The 18,333-nt window shown below is 41.3% G+C and overlaps 2 protein-coding genes and 1 long non-coding RNA gene across 3 annotated transcripts; 1 reads left to right on the top strand and 2 right to left on the bottom strand.

The window, feature by feature from the left end:
- Nucleotides 1-3,864: 3,864 nt before the first annotated feature.
- Nucleotides 3,865-5,338, bottom strand: LOC306789925 (gap junction alpha-3 protein-like; the record flags this gene model as incomplete). The annotated part of the gene is made up of 2 exons (XM_079286015.1): nucleotides 3,865-4,723; nucleotides 5,325-5,338. The coding sequence occupies 2 exons, from the start codon at nucleotides 5,336-5,338 to the stop codon at nucleotides 3,865-3,867; spliced, it is 873 nt and encodes a 290-aa protein (XP_079142141.1).
- Nucleotides 5,339-5,553: 215 nt separating this feature from the next.
- Nucleotides 5,554-8,613, top strand: LOC306795220. Its single transcript, XR_013772968.1, has 5 exons — nucleotides 5,554-6,063; nucleotides 6,434-6,594; nucleotides 7,000-7,157; nucleotides 7,660-7,807; nucleotides 8,427-8,613. It is a non-coding gene; the product is annotated as an uncharacterized lncRNA (long non-coding RNA).
- Nucleotides 8,614-10,107: 1,494 nt separating this feature from the next.
- Nucleotides 10,108-16,352, bottom strand: tollip (toll interacting protein). The gene is made up of 6 exons (XM_079295597.1): nucleotides 16,202-16,352; nucleotides 15,322-15,462; nucleotides 14,031-14,213; nucleotides 13,494-13,646; nucleotides 11,487-11,571; nucleotides 10,108-11,282 (listed from the first exon to the last, which is right to left on the bottom strand). Exons 1-6 carry the CDS (start codon nucleotides 16,232-16,234, stop codon nucleotides 11,059-11,061), a joined length of 819 nt encoding a protein of 272 aa, XP_079151723.1. The 5' UTR covers nucleotides 16,235-16,352; the 3' UTR covers nucleotides 10,108-11,058.
- Between the last annotated feature and the right edge of the window lie 1,981 nt (nucleotides 16,353-18,333).

The raw sequence follows: 18,333 nt of genomic DNA, 5'->3' as shown, positions 1-18,333 counted from the left end.
TTGGTAAAGCACCTTTGTAGCCTCAGTCGTCTTTAGAGTGTTCAGCCATCAGACAAGATTGTGCAAGAGACAAATTACCGTAAATTCTCAGAGAGGCCAAGGCCTTTATTTACCTCAACTGTAGATTTTTTTATTTGAAACTTTATTTTAATTTCATCATATTTTAGTGAGAAGCCCCCTTGTTTTCTGATCTGCTTCTGTTTTAATTTGATGTTGATGCAAACTGTATAAATCAGTTGCATTTCCACAGCACTAGTTCAGTCTGCACAACAACAGAGTCAGGTCATACTCACCAGCGCCGGAAGAAATGTTGGCATTGTATGTTCATGCAAACCACGAATAAGGTGGATGACAACATTTCTAAAGCAAAAGTTGTTTCATAAATACGTTTTATATCACGCGAAACGCACAATACCACATGGTTAAAGTGTGAAATATTTGGTTAAGTGTGGCCAACAAAACTACTTGGTTAAGGTTCGAAAAAAGATCATGGTCTTTATTTATAATAGCGCAACAACTTAACTACAGTAAATAAATAGCAGCCCTTAGTCGGACTTTCTCACATAACATTGCAGAACTGGCATAACAGCGTTACGTAGCAATCGTAAAAATCAATGTTTAGTTTTGGTTTCACGTGGTCTCATGGGTGAAAGTCCTATGTTTGTTTGTGACTGGGCTTAGTTTCTCATCTCTAGCAGTAATATTGTTTTCCTTCACTAACCTCAAGGATATTATATAAAGAACCACATGGTTTTTTAAATTTTTTATATCTTCTGTTCCTGATAAGCTTTTAGTAGATATATTTGTAGGAAATGTTGAGTTTCATAACTTTAAGAAAAAGGCAACGCAGAAGTGAGCATTTTATTTTAAGTGTTGAATATGACAACACTCTGATGTTGTACTGATAGAAATTATACTGAATTTACCAGTTTTGCTATCAGATTACAGGTAATAAAAAAAAAGAATTCATGTTTAGCGACCTGCCTTTATTATATGACCATTATATGAATCGCGGCTTTTATTCCAGAATTTACGGGACTTCGAAATCTTCTCATGAAACTTGTTTTCCCTCCAGAAGTGTGTAGTCTAATTAGTCATTTGTCCCAATATGAACTCGATGCATTCATTGGGTTTCATCTTTTAATGTGTTGTGGACCAACTCAACTTTATATACAATAGAGCAAAACTAAAGACATGTATGGATACTTACTGTTAGCTTGCAATTTTCTAGATGTTCAAGATGTTGCATGATACTTTTTCCCCTAAAGATTGACATTATGAATGTTGGATACTGGGGAGCTCTTAGCACAGGGTGCCATCTGCAACACAGTGCAGGAATGTCCATCAGAAGGTTTAATTCTGCATTCAGTCTTCATTCAGAAACAACAGGGAAGAAGACTGAAACTTATGAAATCGTTCGAAATGCAATCATCATGAACCAAGTGGAACCATCCAGACTAACCTTCTATTCCCAAAGTGTTTGACTTTGATTTAGGATAGTCTGTTTCACATTTATGTTTTTGATACACTAAAAGAAGATCTCTCTCAACACTGTACCTCTGTTTGCCTTTGCAGTATTCTCCTCAGTATTCATTTTACAACCAATTACAAGGCAAAGCAAACTGGCTGCACAGCTCGTGTTTCATTTCTTTCAGTAGCATAATTTATGCAAAAGGTGTTTTATAGATGTTGTAAATGAATATAATAATAAATATATTGCATAAATAAAGACGAGCAAATATGGAGCCACCATACATGTGTGTTTTTGTGTGTCTTCATCTGTGAGTCCCACTATGACCAAAATCTGTCTTTGTGTGGCTGTTTTTCAGGTCCCTTGTAGTTATAATGCATTTAATAGGAACTTTAATAGAATAGAATAGAATTTGTACTGTCTTTATCCCTTTAAGGGGGAAATTTTTCTCTGCATTTGACCCACCCCTGTATATGGGGAGCAGTGGGCTGCCAATGACAGGCGCCCGGGGAGCCGGGGGTTCAGTGTATTGCTCAGGTACACTTCGACATGTGACATGTGACACGTCCCAGTCGGGGATCGAACTGTTGACCTTCCGGTTCCCAGACGACCTCTTAACCCAGTGCACCACGGTCACCCCCAATATTACAGCACACCGATATTTTAGGCGATAGTGTGTCTCTTACTTCGCGTCGACAGTCGAGTTCTACACACAAAAGCAGTTGCAATAAGAAATGGCTTTCCCAGTTTAGTGTGGAAGAGCTAGTCTGCACAGAGCCCTGACCACCCTATCCAACACCTTTGGGATGAACTGGAACGCAGGCAGCTAGCCAGACCATTGCCCAACATCAGTGTTGGACCCACAGAAAAAGAATAGGACTGGAACGGACATCTCCATTCCTGGACTCACTGAGGCGACTAAATGGAGCAGTAAAGTAGTAACGTTACGAAGCGTAGAGAGCCAGAGTGAATGAGTAAACTTTAAAAACTGCTCCATCCACACTCTCTTAGCACAAGAAAGCACATCGCACCAGATGAGTGGCAACTTTGTTCGGTTTATTTTCTGTAACCTGCGTAGCATTAAAGCATGGTGGAATTAGCAAGTTACTTAGTTGAATTGTCAGACAGCTGGCTAATTATCTAGTTTGCTAATTCCACGGTGCTTTAATGCTACACTGATGATGATGTAATGCTACGGCTATTTCTATGGCTGAACCTCACTGATGCTCATGGTCTCTATGGGATCAAATCCCTACAGCCTGCATGCATTTGAGTGTCAATACATTTTTCCCCAATGACTTCACATCATTGTTTTTTGTTTCTATTTTAATTCATATTCAGTCATTATGAAGGAGACACACATGCAGCAGACACTGATTTCCTCATGTGCTCTGTCTAGTTTTGCACAACATGCAAATTATATGTAAGTTTACTCCATGAATTATATAACTAATAATGTTTTGAGAAGAAATAAGTAAACGTTCTGCTTTGATGATTGTTCCTTACAGTAGTGTGTTCCCTTGTATGTTAAATACAGGTCAGACTTTACAATCTGGTGGTTGACATTTATTCACACAATGAATCCAATCACAGTGATTGATATCATCAGTTTAACCTGGAGGATCTCTAGTCTGCTAGTCTATGGTTTACCAAAATTACAAAATGCATACACGCCATAGGAAAACCTCACATCAAATCTGAAACTACAGTCCTGCAATAGATTCTACCTTCATGAAGGTTTTTAATGTTTAGTTTTTGTTGGCATTTTTACCTTTATTTGATATTGTCACTAGAGATACAGACAGAAAATATCTGAGAGAAAGAGAGATAACCTTCATGCCTCATAACCCTCATTAACTGCAGCGTAAGACTGTATCAAACCTCTTGTATCCATGCAAATATTTGTGGTTTCATGTGCCCAGGTTTTGAGACATCTATATCTGATATCTGTCAATTCAATTCGAGAGAAAGTAGTTTGTGGAGCGCATTCAAAAGTTGTTATTTTTTATTCACCAGTCGCGTATATTTTACAAACATATCCTGCTGGATAATACGGCTTTTGAACAGTTTTAATTGGAACTGCTTTGTGTTGAATAAATGTGCCCCTATAAAACTGTTGAAAGCACAGTATGAAATATCCTGGTTGGTTGAGCCTATTTCTTCAAAAGAAGTCAATGTGATTTATCTATGCTGTGAATGCTTCAAATTGCATCCTGTATTTTGATGGAGGTAGAAATCTCTGATCAGAAACATTAAATCTACATTAAACTAAAAGTAACTAAGTTGTCATTTGCATGACCCAATCCTGTGAACCATAACATTTAGCTGGGGACCCTTTAAATTCCAAAGTGAGATCCACGAGTCACACTAACAAAGGCAGCAATGGTTGTAGACTATATCCAGACCTCAGCACTTCTCTGTTTAGACTCTGTGATCGCTCTCTTACTCTTCAGAGGCTGCCTCTCTCCTTTATGGGAGTCCTGTGTCTTTGGTTGCTCTGGTCTAGAATCTCTGACCTCCTCAGGCTCCCTCATCCTGCCACAGTTCACAGCACAGGTCCAGTCAGGCTGGTGACCCACCACCAGGTCCAAGGTGGGCAGGGAAGTGGTGCTGGTCACGTCCCTGTAGCCTAAAGAGGATTTGAGAGAGGGGCTGTCTGGAGGGAAGGTTTCATACCCCACCCTCATACCTGGACAACCTCCCCAGGACGCCCTCTCCCTCATCCTCACAGCCTGCCTGATCTTCTTCCAGCCCAGATGGTTGAGCTCCAGCAGGTTGAGCAGGACACAGAAAATCCCCACACAAAACATGAAGAGCAAGAAGATGGTCTTCTCCGTGGGCCTGGAGACGTAGCAGTCCACTGGCTGGCTGCAGGGGGCCGAAGTACAGACGAAATGGACAGGTACCTGGAAGCCAAACAGCTTCCACTGGGCCACGACAAAGCCCACCTCCAGAACAGCCCGTAAGCACACATGGAAGATGTAACATTTAGACAGAACCCCTCCAGAGACCACGTGACCCTCTGCACTCCTCTCCTTGATGGTGTAACCTCGGGCGTGGCTCAAGGACACCATGTTGTTGGGGTCTCCCCTCAGGAGGGTCTGAGCGGTTACGCCCTCCAGCACATCCGCCAGGCTGTGACCCAGATGCTTATGGGAGCGGATGGAGCAACTGTCCGAGTCGCAGCTCCGATCATACACCTCTCGTCCACTGCCTTGCCACTGACAGTCTCGCTCACGTGATAGGTTACCTCTTCCAAGAAAAGCTTAATTTAACAGACAATATCAGGAGTCTGATTAAATACCAGGAGTAACTCTGACGCGCCAAACCCGCTCAAAACAAACATACACGTACAGTGGGCATGAGGGTGGGTGCCGCTGTAAACAGGAAGTAGATTAGTTGCTCAAAGCCGCTAACGTGACTTCAGACGGCCTCTCCGTAGGTCTGATTACGCCGCTGGACACGCTGCTCGCTCCAATAACAGCTGCTTCCTCCGTAATAATGCAGACTTTACAGCTGATAGTAAAGACAACATTGTCAGTAATGCCTGACCTGAAATAAAAATGTTTTAATATACTAAAGATAGCACAGTATTATTGATGCATGCATGCACAGTGTTCCACCTCAATGGCTTGTAAATAAAAAACGTGTATGTATCTATAAAAATGAAGTACCTTTATACAAGAGCTCAGAGACGTATTGTGAATTGTATGAACTGTATAATATCAATGTGGAATGAGAATACTTCATTTAGAAATTTAAATCACAAACTGTTTTTCCAGGGCACATAAATCACAACAAGATTTTTGTTGTTGACCGAACACTTTGTCATTTGTGTCTTTCCAGACTCTACAGTTTTGCAGCCATCTTTATAGAGTTCCCAGTGACTACCTTCAATCACTTAGCTGGTCCTCTTACGGTTTGAATTATTTTTGTACTTTCATCTGTTCACAATGACTGGGCGTTACTCTGACTACATTAAGTCCTCTAATCTGCGTAGAAAGTCAGCATCCACCGTCAATAAGCGTCTGGAAACACTCTATAACTTTCAAAGCTGCGTTACTGAGGCATTTGATCCCATTGACAGTTCAGAGAAAAATGTTGTTGACAGTGATCAGGAATTTGAAAATATGATTGAGTGTGGAGCAGAGACTGTGACGGAAACTAATTGCAGAGGCGAAACTTTGATGGAAACTGAGTCTGAGACTATGATCGAAAAGGAATGTGGAGCCCATTTTCAGGAAGAACCAGAGTGCAGAAATGAGGCTGAGGCTGATGGTGATCATAGTCAACAGCCAAGCCTCAGTGCTAGCTTGGTTAATTGGGCCTTGGAGTATGGCATCACTTTGGTGGCATTAACTGCCTTGCTGTCTATTTTGAGGTGTCACCATCCATCACTGCCTAAAGATGCCAAGACACTCCTCGGTAGTTAAAACACTATATAGTACAACACTTTCCACAATCATTCTCTCTATGAGCATTATTTCTGCCTTCTGACCTTGTACCAGCACAAATGACAGCCAGGAGACAGAGTGTGCCACATTCCCTGTCGGCCCCAAGTCTGATGACATCTTTCCAGCCTTCATGTGAACGTAAGTGTTATCATCATTTAGCTGCATCTTCAGTGACACCAGAAACTTATTTGACATAAAAGATTCAAGTAAATAAATGATAAATCAAATGATTCTGTCCTCCATGTTGGTTTCTATTATGCATGAATTGACGATCACTATTTGGCTAGCTTGAGGACCCAAGGTGTAGGATCAAAGATGACTTGCTTTACGAGGTTTTCTTGACTAATCATTTTCTTTCCATTCAAAAAAAGTTACGTGAAAATGAAATAACTACATCCTTTGACTGCAAGAACAACTGGTTTGGGACACAGTAATTGCTGTCTTTTCTGTTGTGCCGCATCTCTAAATAATCAAGGCATATCGGTTTGTGTTGCAATCTATTTTTTAGCAATCCTTCATGAGATCCTGACACAGCTGGAGATCCTGCTGCAGCTTTAGAGCCGCGTAGCCGAACTACCAGATGTGTCAGGATTTCCACTGTGTACTCTGGAAGACCTTCGTCAGGTGGAGAAGAAGATATCTGTGGATCCAGATTTCAAAGAGAAATTGGTAGACTAACATTTTGCATGTTGATATCTTATGAGACAATGAAGTATGTCTTCTTTCATGACTACTACTATTGAGGCTTGCCATTGACCCTTAAATTTATATTTGACCCTTTAGTTTGTGACTTATTTTATTTTAGTATTCCAACATGACTATACTGACCTTTATAAAAACTACAAATGTGTGGAGATAAATTATAAGCCAATATTACTCTACTTTTGTCAAGTCTTACCAAATTTATGTGACAGATGTGGAATTTTTGGATGTTATATATATATATATACTGGAGTTCCTCTGTGTTAATATTACCAAAAAATGTTTTTGTCTATGTGCCCTGCGTTATTGTTTTGTAATTTATCGTACTTACTTGTTTTCGGGTTTGCCTCTTTTTTCATTTTTGTCTTTCAGGTCACCTATTTTAGCCTTGTTGGGGGGTTGACCATTAAGGAGCCAGTCTGGAGTCCTTGGCAAAATGGTGTCAAACACATTGGCAAAGACAATCAACTGGAGGGGGGTGAATGGAAAAACAGGCTTTGAGTCCCTTGGTTTGAAAGATGTTGTTTCGAGTCAGTATTTATTGGTTTCTTTCATTCTGAATCTTTAACACTTAACAGACACTAGTCTGTCAATACATCAATAAATGACGGTTTTTAAATAAAATTAAGATTATTTCAATGCATTTTAAACACTATTCAGAAGTGCTCCACAGCATTGAGTAGCAGTAATAAGTGCAGTCACCAAGAAATGAATGACTAGAAATTAATTATTTGTACTTTTCGACTCAACATACCAGTTTTCAACATGTCTGAGCTCTAAATAGGGTATTTAGATATCAAACGTTTACAAGGTTCATCACTTTTTATAGTTTACATGTTATTCTATTCATATGGCAGACACAACACTATACACTATACACTGAATGTATTACATTATACGTTTCTTAAACTCCTTTTGGTCCTTTTAGGGTCTATTTTGATGTAAAGCATACAGTATAGCACTTTGATGTGATTGACTTGACTAGTTTTTAATGAACATGGCCAGTGACCGGTGTATCTCTTCCTTTTAAAGAATCAGTCCGTCATAATTCTGTTACCGCAAATGCAAGCGATGGAGAAACGGAGCGCTTTATAAAGCGATGGCTCCAGCTGCCATCCGACCGAGATGGAGGGAGAAGAGAGCGGGCCTTGAGGCAAGCGGCCCCTGAACCACAGTCTGAGTAAGTGTGCTTTCAATACTCAACACATTCTCACCCCAATGTGTCAAATACCGCAGTCAGTGCTACTAAGCTTCAAACAATGACTACGTTCCCCTCTAGTGTCAGGTTAGGATGTGTCAGGGACGCTCATTACATGCATACGTGTCTTATACAAAAAAATTAATTCCCACCTCGACAGGAAGGTATGGTTTAGGCAACAAAACCACTTATTTACTGTTGGTTTAGGAAAAGAGAGTCTGAGTTTTGTGACTTATGATAACGACTCACTTGACTAACAATACCTTAGTTACGCATTTTTACAACAGTGTTCTCCTTGACAAAAGTCCTGTGTTTGTTTGACCCACTCTCCGGCTGCTGTGGACCATCTCACACTCTACACTCCGTCAGTTCTGAGCTTGTATTAGGAACGCAGGTGTGTTTGTGTTGGAAGCCTGGTGCTTCACATACAGTGTGTCGCACAGGCGTTGCCGGTGTCAGACATTTTATTACATTATATACAGACACGATATTTGATGCATAAGAAGTGAGAACGATTTGCAATGTTATTGATAGATTTACCATTTATGTTTTGTAAGTTGTGAGATCTCACAACTCTCTTTCTTGTCTCTGTTTCTACCAGGCTGCAACCTCCGGGTTTGAAGATTGGCATTTGAAGCCAATGCCGGAGTGACAACTTCACTACCACGGTGTGGTGTTGTTTGGCAGTTGTTTGTGTTTCCATTGTAATTAAATGTTACCCTTTTAATACTGTTTATGTTATAAATGCTTAAAACAGTGTGAACAAAAAAGTAAATAAACGGATTTGAATTTCATCAAGTTTCTTTGTAAATTGGACATGAACATGACTTTTGAGATTTACATCTTCTCAAACTGTTTTGTTTGCCGAGAGAGCTTTCAGTGTCCATGCTGCAGGCTGTTATATTTGTCCATGTCGAGGCGTTTTTTAGCTCCAGGGTAGTCCCTGAAGCAGATCCTTTCCAGCTGAAGACAGAGCCCAACCTTGCACTCCTCACACATCCAGTCATTCTGTCTCCTCCTGTCCATCCGCCTCCACACATCTCGCTGGACTTTCCACTCCCTGGTAGATATCCTCGACATTGCTTCCACTATTTACAAAATGACTACGACGATTCTGGGGCGTCATTCATGCCGAGTCGGCAACCGGGCCACAGCCGAGTTCGGGCCGATGCTGGCTCCGGTTATTTTCGATTACGGCCCAGTGACGGCAGTGTCGGCATCCGGAATCGGGCCGGTGTATTCGGCCAGATTCTGGGGCGTCATTCATGCCGAGTCTCAGCCGAGTCGGCAACCGGACCCGGCCCGACGCGTTTCTTCTGGCGAGCCGAGCTCGGGCCGATGCTGGCCCTGGTTATTTTCGATTACGGTCCAGTGACGGCAGTGTCGGCATCCGGAATCGAGCCGGTGTATTCGGCCCGATTCTGGGGCGTCACTCACCGTCACCTGTGGCTGATTAGTCAGATTTGTACTATTTAAAACAACGCAAATGTCTTGTGGATCTTACAGTGTCTAATCAGAGACTGTCAGAAGGCGTTCATTCAACACTGCCTTTTTGTTGATTGTATTATTGGCTGTTCAAACATTGCTTAGTGTAAGAGGACATTCATTTTGCTGACTTGTCGATGAGGGTGTCAGACTGAACTGGAGCTGAATGCAGGAGTTGAGGGTCAGCCAGCTTTCAACATGTCAGCTGCTGCGGGCATTTCATCTCTTAACTATACATTTCTCAAACGTATAGTAAGTAAGTGTGGTTACCAAACCGGCAAAGTCCTGACAAAGTATACTCATGACACTTGGATGGATAGATAAATGAAGATGAAAAACTATTTTCACGATATCTATATCTTGTAATCTTTCTGGAACAAAGAGTCTTCTATTCATTCTGATGCTCCTTTCGGCATTGGTCATGTTTTCTAGCTGAAGAGCTCAAGTGGCTTGAGTTCAGCTCTTGTTCCCATTGGACACATAGGGAGGTCCTGTTGCCTCATGGGTTGGATCACCATGAGTCCTAAACCTCACAGAAAGCCTTTCCTTTCCCACAGCTACATGATACCAGCTGGTTCAGACCGTCTTTAAAACGATTTCAACCTGTCATGTGAATAACTAAACACCTACAGTTTTTGCCAGGAATCTTTCAAAATTAACACTTTAATAATTGCTATTTATTAATTTATCCATCCATTATTTATAACCGCTTATTTTCAGGGTCGCGGAGCCAATCCCAGCAGTTATTGGTCAAAGGCAGGGTTGACCCTGGACAGGTCTCCAAACTATTGCAGGGCTGACATTTATTATTAATTTAATGAATTGAAAATCACATGACAGAATACAATGATGGTTTTGGAATCACAAGTGAAAAGACATCTCTACAATGAAACCTTTGGCATACAGCACATTAGAATCAATACCTTGTAACCCACAAGCGTCAAAGAAAAACTTAAAAGCCAGGAGACTAAACATGTTAAGCTCTGCTTTCGGTGTTAGAAGATGCAGTTCATTACATCAAGCTATGAAGCATCAACAAGCTCTCAAAATCCATTCTTCAGGTGTCCACTTTACCCAAGTCCCTGTGCAGATCTCAAACGCTCCACAGACCACATCCTGCTGAGCATTAAACAGGGAATTAAAAGGGTATTTTAAAAATGACTTCATAACCCTACCCAACTGATTGAAAATGGGTTTGATCAAAACTTTGCAAATAAATAATTTGATATCACTGTTCAGTTCATGTGTTCATTCTCAACACTCATCACCATATAGAACTCTATATAATTTAATACACCAATTATAATCCATCAGATCTGGAATGCGCTGAACATTTTACAGCAACATATGAAACAGTAGAAGTTCACTGCAGGTTACATGTTCTACACAGAAAATTAAAAATAAACATCAACAGAAGATGGACTCTGAACTTGACTCACAACAGCTCAAACAGTGCAAATCAAACCCTGGGATCAGCTAGATGAATACAGACTGATATAAACCTCAATCATCCTGACATGAGTTTCCCAAATACATCTGCCATTGATATCACCCTAAACCAAGAGTCAATAAAGGGAGAGGAAACACATCTCTGTGGGTACTAGGGAGCTCAAATATGGCTGCAGTGTGTGGGCGAGCTTTGAGTCTTTGTGTACAAAGAGTGAACAGTCTCAGAACTGTTTTATATGTCTGTGTGTGTGCGCATGCATGTGTGTGTTGGTATGTCTGTGTGAGCTTGTGTTCTGCAGTTAGAGCTCCTCAGCCATCTGCAGCAGTGAGTTAATGGCAGCATCCTTGTTGCCCTGCTGTGCGTCCAGCACAGTGCGAACCACCTCTTTATCCAAGTTGGGGAACATGTCCTGCAGAGCCTTCAGGTCCTCCTCGCCGCACAAGGGCCCCTGGCCCCCAACAGCTGGCACGGCTGCGGTCATCGCCATAGGCACCATGCCCTGATTGTAGACTGTCGGCACTCCTAGCAACACAGGACACACGCTACTGATGTAACCAGTTTAATGGAGCAAACTCAAGGTTTGGAAATAAACATGACGAAATGCATCAATATCCAATGGGAAAGATATATTTTCTATTTGTAGTTTACAAGCCTAAGCTCGTCTAAACCCACAGAAAATATTTTCACATGTTTTCACAGACTGGGTGGTGTGTGTGTGTGTCTGACCTGCAATGGGCACATATCCTACTCCTTGCTGATACACAGAGGGCATTAGGACCACAGGCTGAGTCATCATCCCTGCTGGTAAGGACTGGTCAGAAGACAGAGAAGATGAAGAGCTTCAGTGCATGTACTCAACATGTTTTACCAGATGATATCTTCAGGGAGCACGTTTCATTTCAACATGGGGGGGGCCAAACCGGTCAATTACAACTTCTGGCCAAGTCACGTGATGCCATTGGGCCCAAAAATACTTTCCCCCGCAGACTTACATTGGGACAGAGCCGTCTGTAACCCAGCGGATAATTATTTTCAGGTAAATCAACTCCCCACTTCAAACTATGCATTATTGTATTGAAGAGGCTTTTTATTTATATTCCGTTGTTACATAGCCTTCATTTAAATCTTTAGGTCCTAAAAGTTGTAAAATATGCTAATTGCCGAATCCAGAGTTCATAGATGGGTCTGAGAACTAGCTGCTAGTGATGCAAAAGATCCAGAAAATTATATATTCAAAAGTTTTTCAGAAGACATTTTCTGGACTCTGGTGAATATAACCTAATAACTAGCAACATTAAAATGCTGAATGCATCAATAATTACAATGTAATAATATAGGCCTACCATAAATATATTATTGGAAATGGGCCATTCAGCATAATGACTATACAGTAAATAAGTGTTGAACATGTCACCATTTTTCTCAGTAAATATATTTCTAAAGGTGCTATTTTCACCAGATGTCAGTAACAACCCAAGTAATCCATACATACAAAGAAAACCAAACAAATAAGTTCAGAAATTAAGTTATTTGTATTAAAATGGAATGACACAGGGACAAAGTATTGAACACGCTTACTGAAATATATTTAATACTTCGTGCTCCGTCAGTCCCCGCAGGGAGGGGGAGAGAGGGCGGAGCAAGCTTTTAGACTCCTGCCCCTGGGAAATGTTCATTATGAACCTATGGTGGAGTAAAATAGATTATGGCGGGCCGCCAGTGTCTAGGTAATGAATGTGAAACACTGTGGTGTGCTTTATACCTATTATTTGCTCAATTTGATGTGTCTTTTTCACAAACTGAGTGCAAGGGCCTGTGTCCACATAGCCTCTGTTTCTTAGTGAGAGTGTCTGAGGAGCATATGTGGCAGCATGCCGCCGCCAAGAGGAACAGTGCTGCAGGAGCATCTTTTTCTGACCTTTAGGTGTGGCCGCTCCAAAAGCTTTGAGATGAAAATCTCTGAACTTTTCAGAAAAGCGCTGGTGATGTCACTGTAGAAAATGGAGGGGGAGCTTGTTTTGGCCGTGTATGTCTATACTGAACTGAAGAAGATGTGGGAGTCGATAGGCTGGGTGGAGACTGAACGTAAGAACTAAAGCTTTAAAACACCTAATATTTATATGACTATATTTTTTATTTATACAATTAAATATACCACTACGTAAAATCAGGGTTTATGCTGTTAAAAAAATCGTTTTCGTAAAAAGATTTCTTATGATGTTAAGATTTGAAGATTATAGAATTACGTTACTGTTCAAAGTACCCCAAAATATCTTACAAAGGGCCTCCAAGGTACTTACAAAACATGCAACTCAACTGTATACTACTTAGTGCGACTCAGCGCGATGTACACTTCTTTATTGCGTGTTCAAATTGCACGTAGTTCGACACTGCGCTTACCCTGCAAGACACGGGCTCAGTGTGAAGTAGATCAGATGACCGTTTCTCAAAATATGCAAAGACACACAGAAATTCCTTGCTTTGTGGTGATATTCCCAATCAGGCTAGCAAACTCCCCCTAGCTGGCTACTCCATATGCTTGTGGAAAGCCTCGTCAGTGCAGCAAAGCTTTTCCTCCATAAAGTGTTGAGTTGCACATTGATGTCTTTAAGTGATCCAGGAGGACTTTAACATGTACATCCACACTGACCACACTACCAGAGAACCTGTGTGCTGTCTCTCTACCTCACAGGACAAGTGGAGGACAAACACGTTTAGTCTGTCTCTACTTACAGCAAAAGACATCACCAGGTTGATCATGCCCTCCTTGTCGTCACCCTGCCTGCCACTGAGGCTGAACCACTCGTCCACCACATTGCCCTCCCTCAAGCCTTCAGGGATGGTGACATGAGTCCACGCTATCCTGTCGTCCATGGAGAACGCTCTCTGGATGGCACAGCAGCAAAAACACATGGAAACAGAAAACAAACGACATTCTCACGAGTAATACACACATGCAAAGGAAAAAGGGGCCAGGAAAAAACAGCAGCCTGTTGTCTGGAACAGAACATGTGTCACTTTAACCTGAATGCCATGCTGTCAGAAGCTGTGGTTCATAGAAAAGATGTGGCTTAGTTTAAACCACAAGTTTTTTTGATTATTACTGCTTGTATAAAATGTATAGCTTATTTACATGATTTAAGTAAATTAGAAAACAGGAAATTAGAAAACTGAACTGAAAATCATCTAATTATCTGTGTAGAGGCTGCAGTTCAGTTGAATCTGACAGACTAACAAGTGTGACCTGTGCAACCCTCTCCACCTCCTCACCTCATCAAAAATCTCCAGATAGAAGGAGTCCACCCCAGGAGGTATCGTGCACTGGATCACCTTGTTCCAGCGCGGGTTCTTGGCGCCGTTGTGAGCAGTTGGTGTTTCGTAGACTGCGTAGCCCAGTCGGATCCGACAGTACGGATCCATCCGAGTCATACCGTAGTTTTTAGCCAACTTGGCCTTTACAGAAACACAGACAAGGTGGTTATAGGTTCATTTGGCTCCTGTCACAGTTCAACTTGCCTGTGGATGGTGGCATTAGGGATGTCAGGATTAACCTATCTTGCCATCACTGCAGTTACATAATACCAGTCTCATAATCGTATTATTGAGAATTAAGAATTGTAGAAGCTACCATATCTATGTTGTTCCCATGCCTGCATTGTTGCCCTGTCAACAGGAACCTGGAGAGTCACATTGTTTGTGCGTGCGGTGATACCTCCTCTTGTGCAAGTCTCGTAACATGTTTGTTTTGTGTCTGAGCGAGTCATGCCACTCACCTGACGTGCTATGAAAAAGATGGAACCAAGATTCCAGCCTTATAATCCTCCAGAGAAAGTGCCTTAAATCTCCAGTGTGGGAGCATTTTGGACATCTACAAATGCACCAATATCAATACCGATATAGGATATTGGTCCGATAATGACTCAAATCGCTGAATCAAGTATTGTGATGAAAGTTTTAACAAATAACAAATCAGTACATTTGTATGTATTTTTTTACATTCAGTTTTACAAATGTAGTAAAGAAATATTGAAGTTAAGCTTTAAATCAAGCCTGATGTTTCCTCACACATAAAAGAATGATCCCAGTCAGCTCTACACATTGAGGCATACAGCTTAACACTGGTACCGGGTCGGTACTCCGTATCGGCTGATACCCAAAGTCCAGGTGTTGCCATCAGTATCGGGACAAAAAAAGTCCAATCAGTGCTTCCCACCCTATAAAATGACCAGGGCTAGTGGTGTAATGGACCGTAGGTTTGATCAGTCAGGTCTGTACGGATCATTCGGCACACAAGGGAACACAGACTAATTACAGTTTAACCATCATAGCAGGAATTAAAGTTTTACTGTGGATGATTATCAGGCAATTTTCAGTAAATAATATGCGATCGGGAGATTGCATATGTTTTATTGCTTTCTATGACCAATACCTGATAATTCTACAAAGTTAACAACAAATCCGTGTTGAAATGGGCAGGAGGAGACCAGTATACTACTAAACAGTACAACTATTCAAATAAGACACAGTTGTATTTCTAACAGCAAAGCTGAGGTACGCTTACCTGGACCACAGTAATGCTGAGTCGCCCTATTGAGCCTCCAAACTGGAGCTGCCTGGCTGCCTGAGCATCCAGCTGGACCTGCTGCTGCAGCTGTGTGGGGGTGATCCGAAGGAACTCCTGGGGAAGCTCCCCGATATACACCTGAATGCACATATAAAGACATACAGGGATTTAGACGACAATTCTAAGAGACAGAGGAACAGTTCAAACGTGATGTATCTTGATGCCACAGCGTCAAAAATGTCAACTCGCGTTTGGGGCGATTTGGCGTTTTGACGCGAATTCGCGTCACTCCAGTCTCATCGCGTCTGTGCATATACTTTGTATGTAATCTACTCGCGCGAATAATTTGCGCCGCGTTTGGTGTGAACGCACCATTACAGTAGATTATTTTGAATTCTAACTCTAGGATTACTAGGCCTACTTCCACTTCTATCAGTTTGCGTTACTTGACTAGTTTTGGGCTTGTTTTAGTTAACGTTCCATACAGTCTGGAAATGACTTTAGATTAATAGGCAACAATCTCGGTAGTTTGATCACTTGTATTCGTTGTTGTTGTCTGTGGAGCCCAAACTGTTTGTGATCCGGGTATTTCATTGGCAAATGAATCAGTGCACGAGCCACTGTAGCGGTTTATTGACGTTAACGCTAATCCCAGAGATTATGACGATAGTTCACCAAACCTAACATTAGCTCGTTGTACCGTAACGGTACATTTTCTCGCTATCAGTAGGTGATAGTGTCAGTGTTGTACACGGTTGCGTGCTACTGTTTGTTGCTGTTTAATACAGAAATTGGTTCATTAGCAGTCGTTGATAAACTGAGGCTAGTTCCGCCTAGCTGGCTGCCTAGGATTCTCCCAGTTGAACGTTACTGCTACCTGTCCCCGCTGAGTGCTGATGGTGGTCGCCATGTCGTCTCTTCGGTGTCCAAGGGATTGGATTAGATTAGCGGGTTTCTTTAATCCAGACGTTTTTAGCACATCAGTAACAACTGTGCCCGCTCGGATTAATGTAGATTTGAACCGGAAGTGCTTTTTTTCCCCATCTGTATTTACATCCAAATTCCACATTCGTCATACGAGTTTTTTGTTTCACATTCTTGAGGAATAGATATTAACAACAATATATATGGCAATGTAATTTTATTTATCTTACCACAATTTATGAATCATTGTGTGTAAGAATATACTTATAAATAAGAACTATAAGAAATTACAAACAATTGTACCTGCATCTCGTGCGTTAAAGGGAAAATACAACTGCGTGAAGTGTATTTATTCTTTGATTTGAGATGGAAAGATAATTCAATTAATATTATCTGACTGATACACATGTGTTCAGGACATTTCTGACCACATCTATACAAAAATCAAACATCTTTACTGTACCAAATTAATATATTTTACAAAGTAAAAGTCCTACATTTCTACAGTGAAAAAGCTCATTTCTGAACATTTGAGGTGCTATAAAAAGACTTCTCAATAATTCCAGATAATGACTGATGCAAGACATCTCTGTATATTCCATTCCAAAAAACAATAATTTTGACTGTCCCAATTAAGAACATTTTCAAAGTAAAAGTCCAACATTTCTACGGAAACATCAAATAACTGAATGTTTTCGGGGGCTATAAAAATACTTTTCTCAATAATTCCACACGACTCATTTATTTATTTTCTGGACATGTCTGACTCCACCCATACCAATAATCAAAAATGGTTATTAAACTAAGAGATTTTCCAAAGTAGAATTCCTACATTATGTGTTAAAAAATATATATTTTTAAATATTTGAGTTGATATAAAAACACGTGTTAATAATTCCACACAAACATCTCTGAAACATTTTTACTGTACTAATTAAGAGATTTTTCAAAGTAAATATCATACGTTTGTACCGTGAAACGGAAGGAAATATCTGAATATTTGAAGTGCTATAAAAAGTATTTTGAATGCCCATGTATAGTGTATACTCTTCAGGGATTCCCAAAGTGGGGTGCGCGCACCCCTGGGGGTGCGCGAGCTGCCTCTAGGGGGTGCGCGAGAGGAAAAGTGTAATGGCGGTCTGATGGTGTAATAATATTAAATATAAAAAAAAATGTAATTTTAATTTAAAAACTGTCAGGTGGGACATCTGAAGCTATCAGTCGTAAAAGAGGAGAGGGACAGAGAGAGAGAGAGGAATCGGAGGCGAGGGGAACGGAGAGGTGCGTTGGGGAGAGACCGGGAGAAGAAATCGAGCCAGAGTCAGAGGAAGATGAGACGGAGGAGACCGAAAAGGAGGAAGGGATAGCACAGACAAATCGGGAGCACATCGGCCCATCGCGGAGTCAAGGTGAAAAAAGAGGAAACGAGAGAGAGCATCAGACTGGGAAAAAAAAGAGGAAATATGATGAAAAGTATCTGTGTCTGGGCTTCACTTGGATTGGCAACGCAGATTCCCCAAAGCCACAGTGCGTGGTGTGCAGTGAGGTTCTGGCTAACAGTCTGAAGCTCTTATTTACGTCGCCACCTGAACACCAAGCATGCCAGTGCAAGTCAAAAGCCCCTTACATTGTTTATATCCAAATTGGAGGAGTTACAAAACAGCCAAAAACAACTGGAGTCTCATTCATGTGTTGGTCTATAAATGACGCACTACGGGCTTCATATCTGGTTACAGAATAGCGAGAAAGGGGCTACCGCACACAATCGCCGAAGACGTGAGCTTGCCAGCTGCCAGAGAGATGGTGGAATGTATGATTGGGGAGAAAGAAGCAAAAAAGTTGTGCATGATCCCGGTGTCCAACAACACTGTGTCGCGCCGCATCGATGCTTTGTCCGAAGACATCCTGGCTGCATTAGTCGGTCATTAATTGTAAATTAAATGTGATAATCTGCCTCTGAGCCTGTGCGTGTGTCCTCGCATCCGTATTGCTCTTTAAAAGTGACGCCTTGTGTCACTGAAAGTTATTGAAACTTTGTTGCAGTGTTTCAGGGCGTTTTCACACCTTCAGTTCGTTTGCTTTGTT

Source organism: Melanostigma gelatinosum (assembly GCF_949748355.1).
Source record: "Melanostigma gelatinosum genome assembly, chromosome: 2".
Taxonomy (NCBI): Eukaryota; Metazoa; Chordata; class Actinopteri; order Perciformes; family Zoarcidae; genus Melanostigma; species Melanostigma gelatinosum.
The sequence above is the reverse complement of the archived record's forward strand: the minus strand, read 5'-3'. Positions and strand labels throughout refer to the sequence as shown.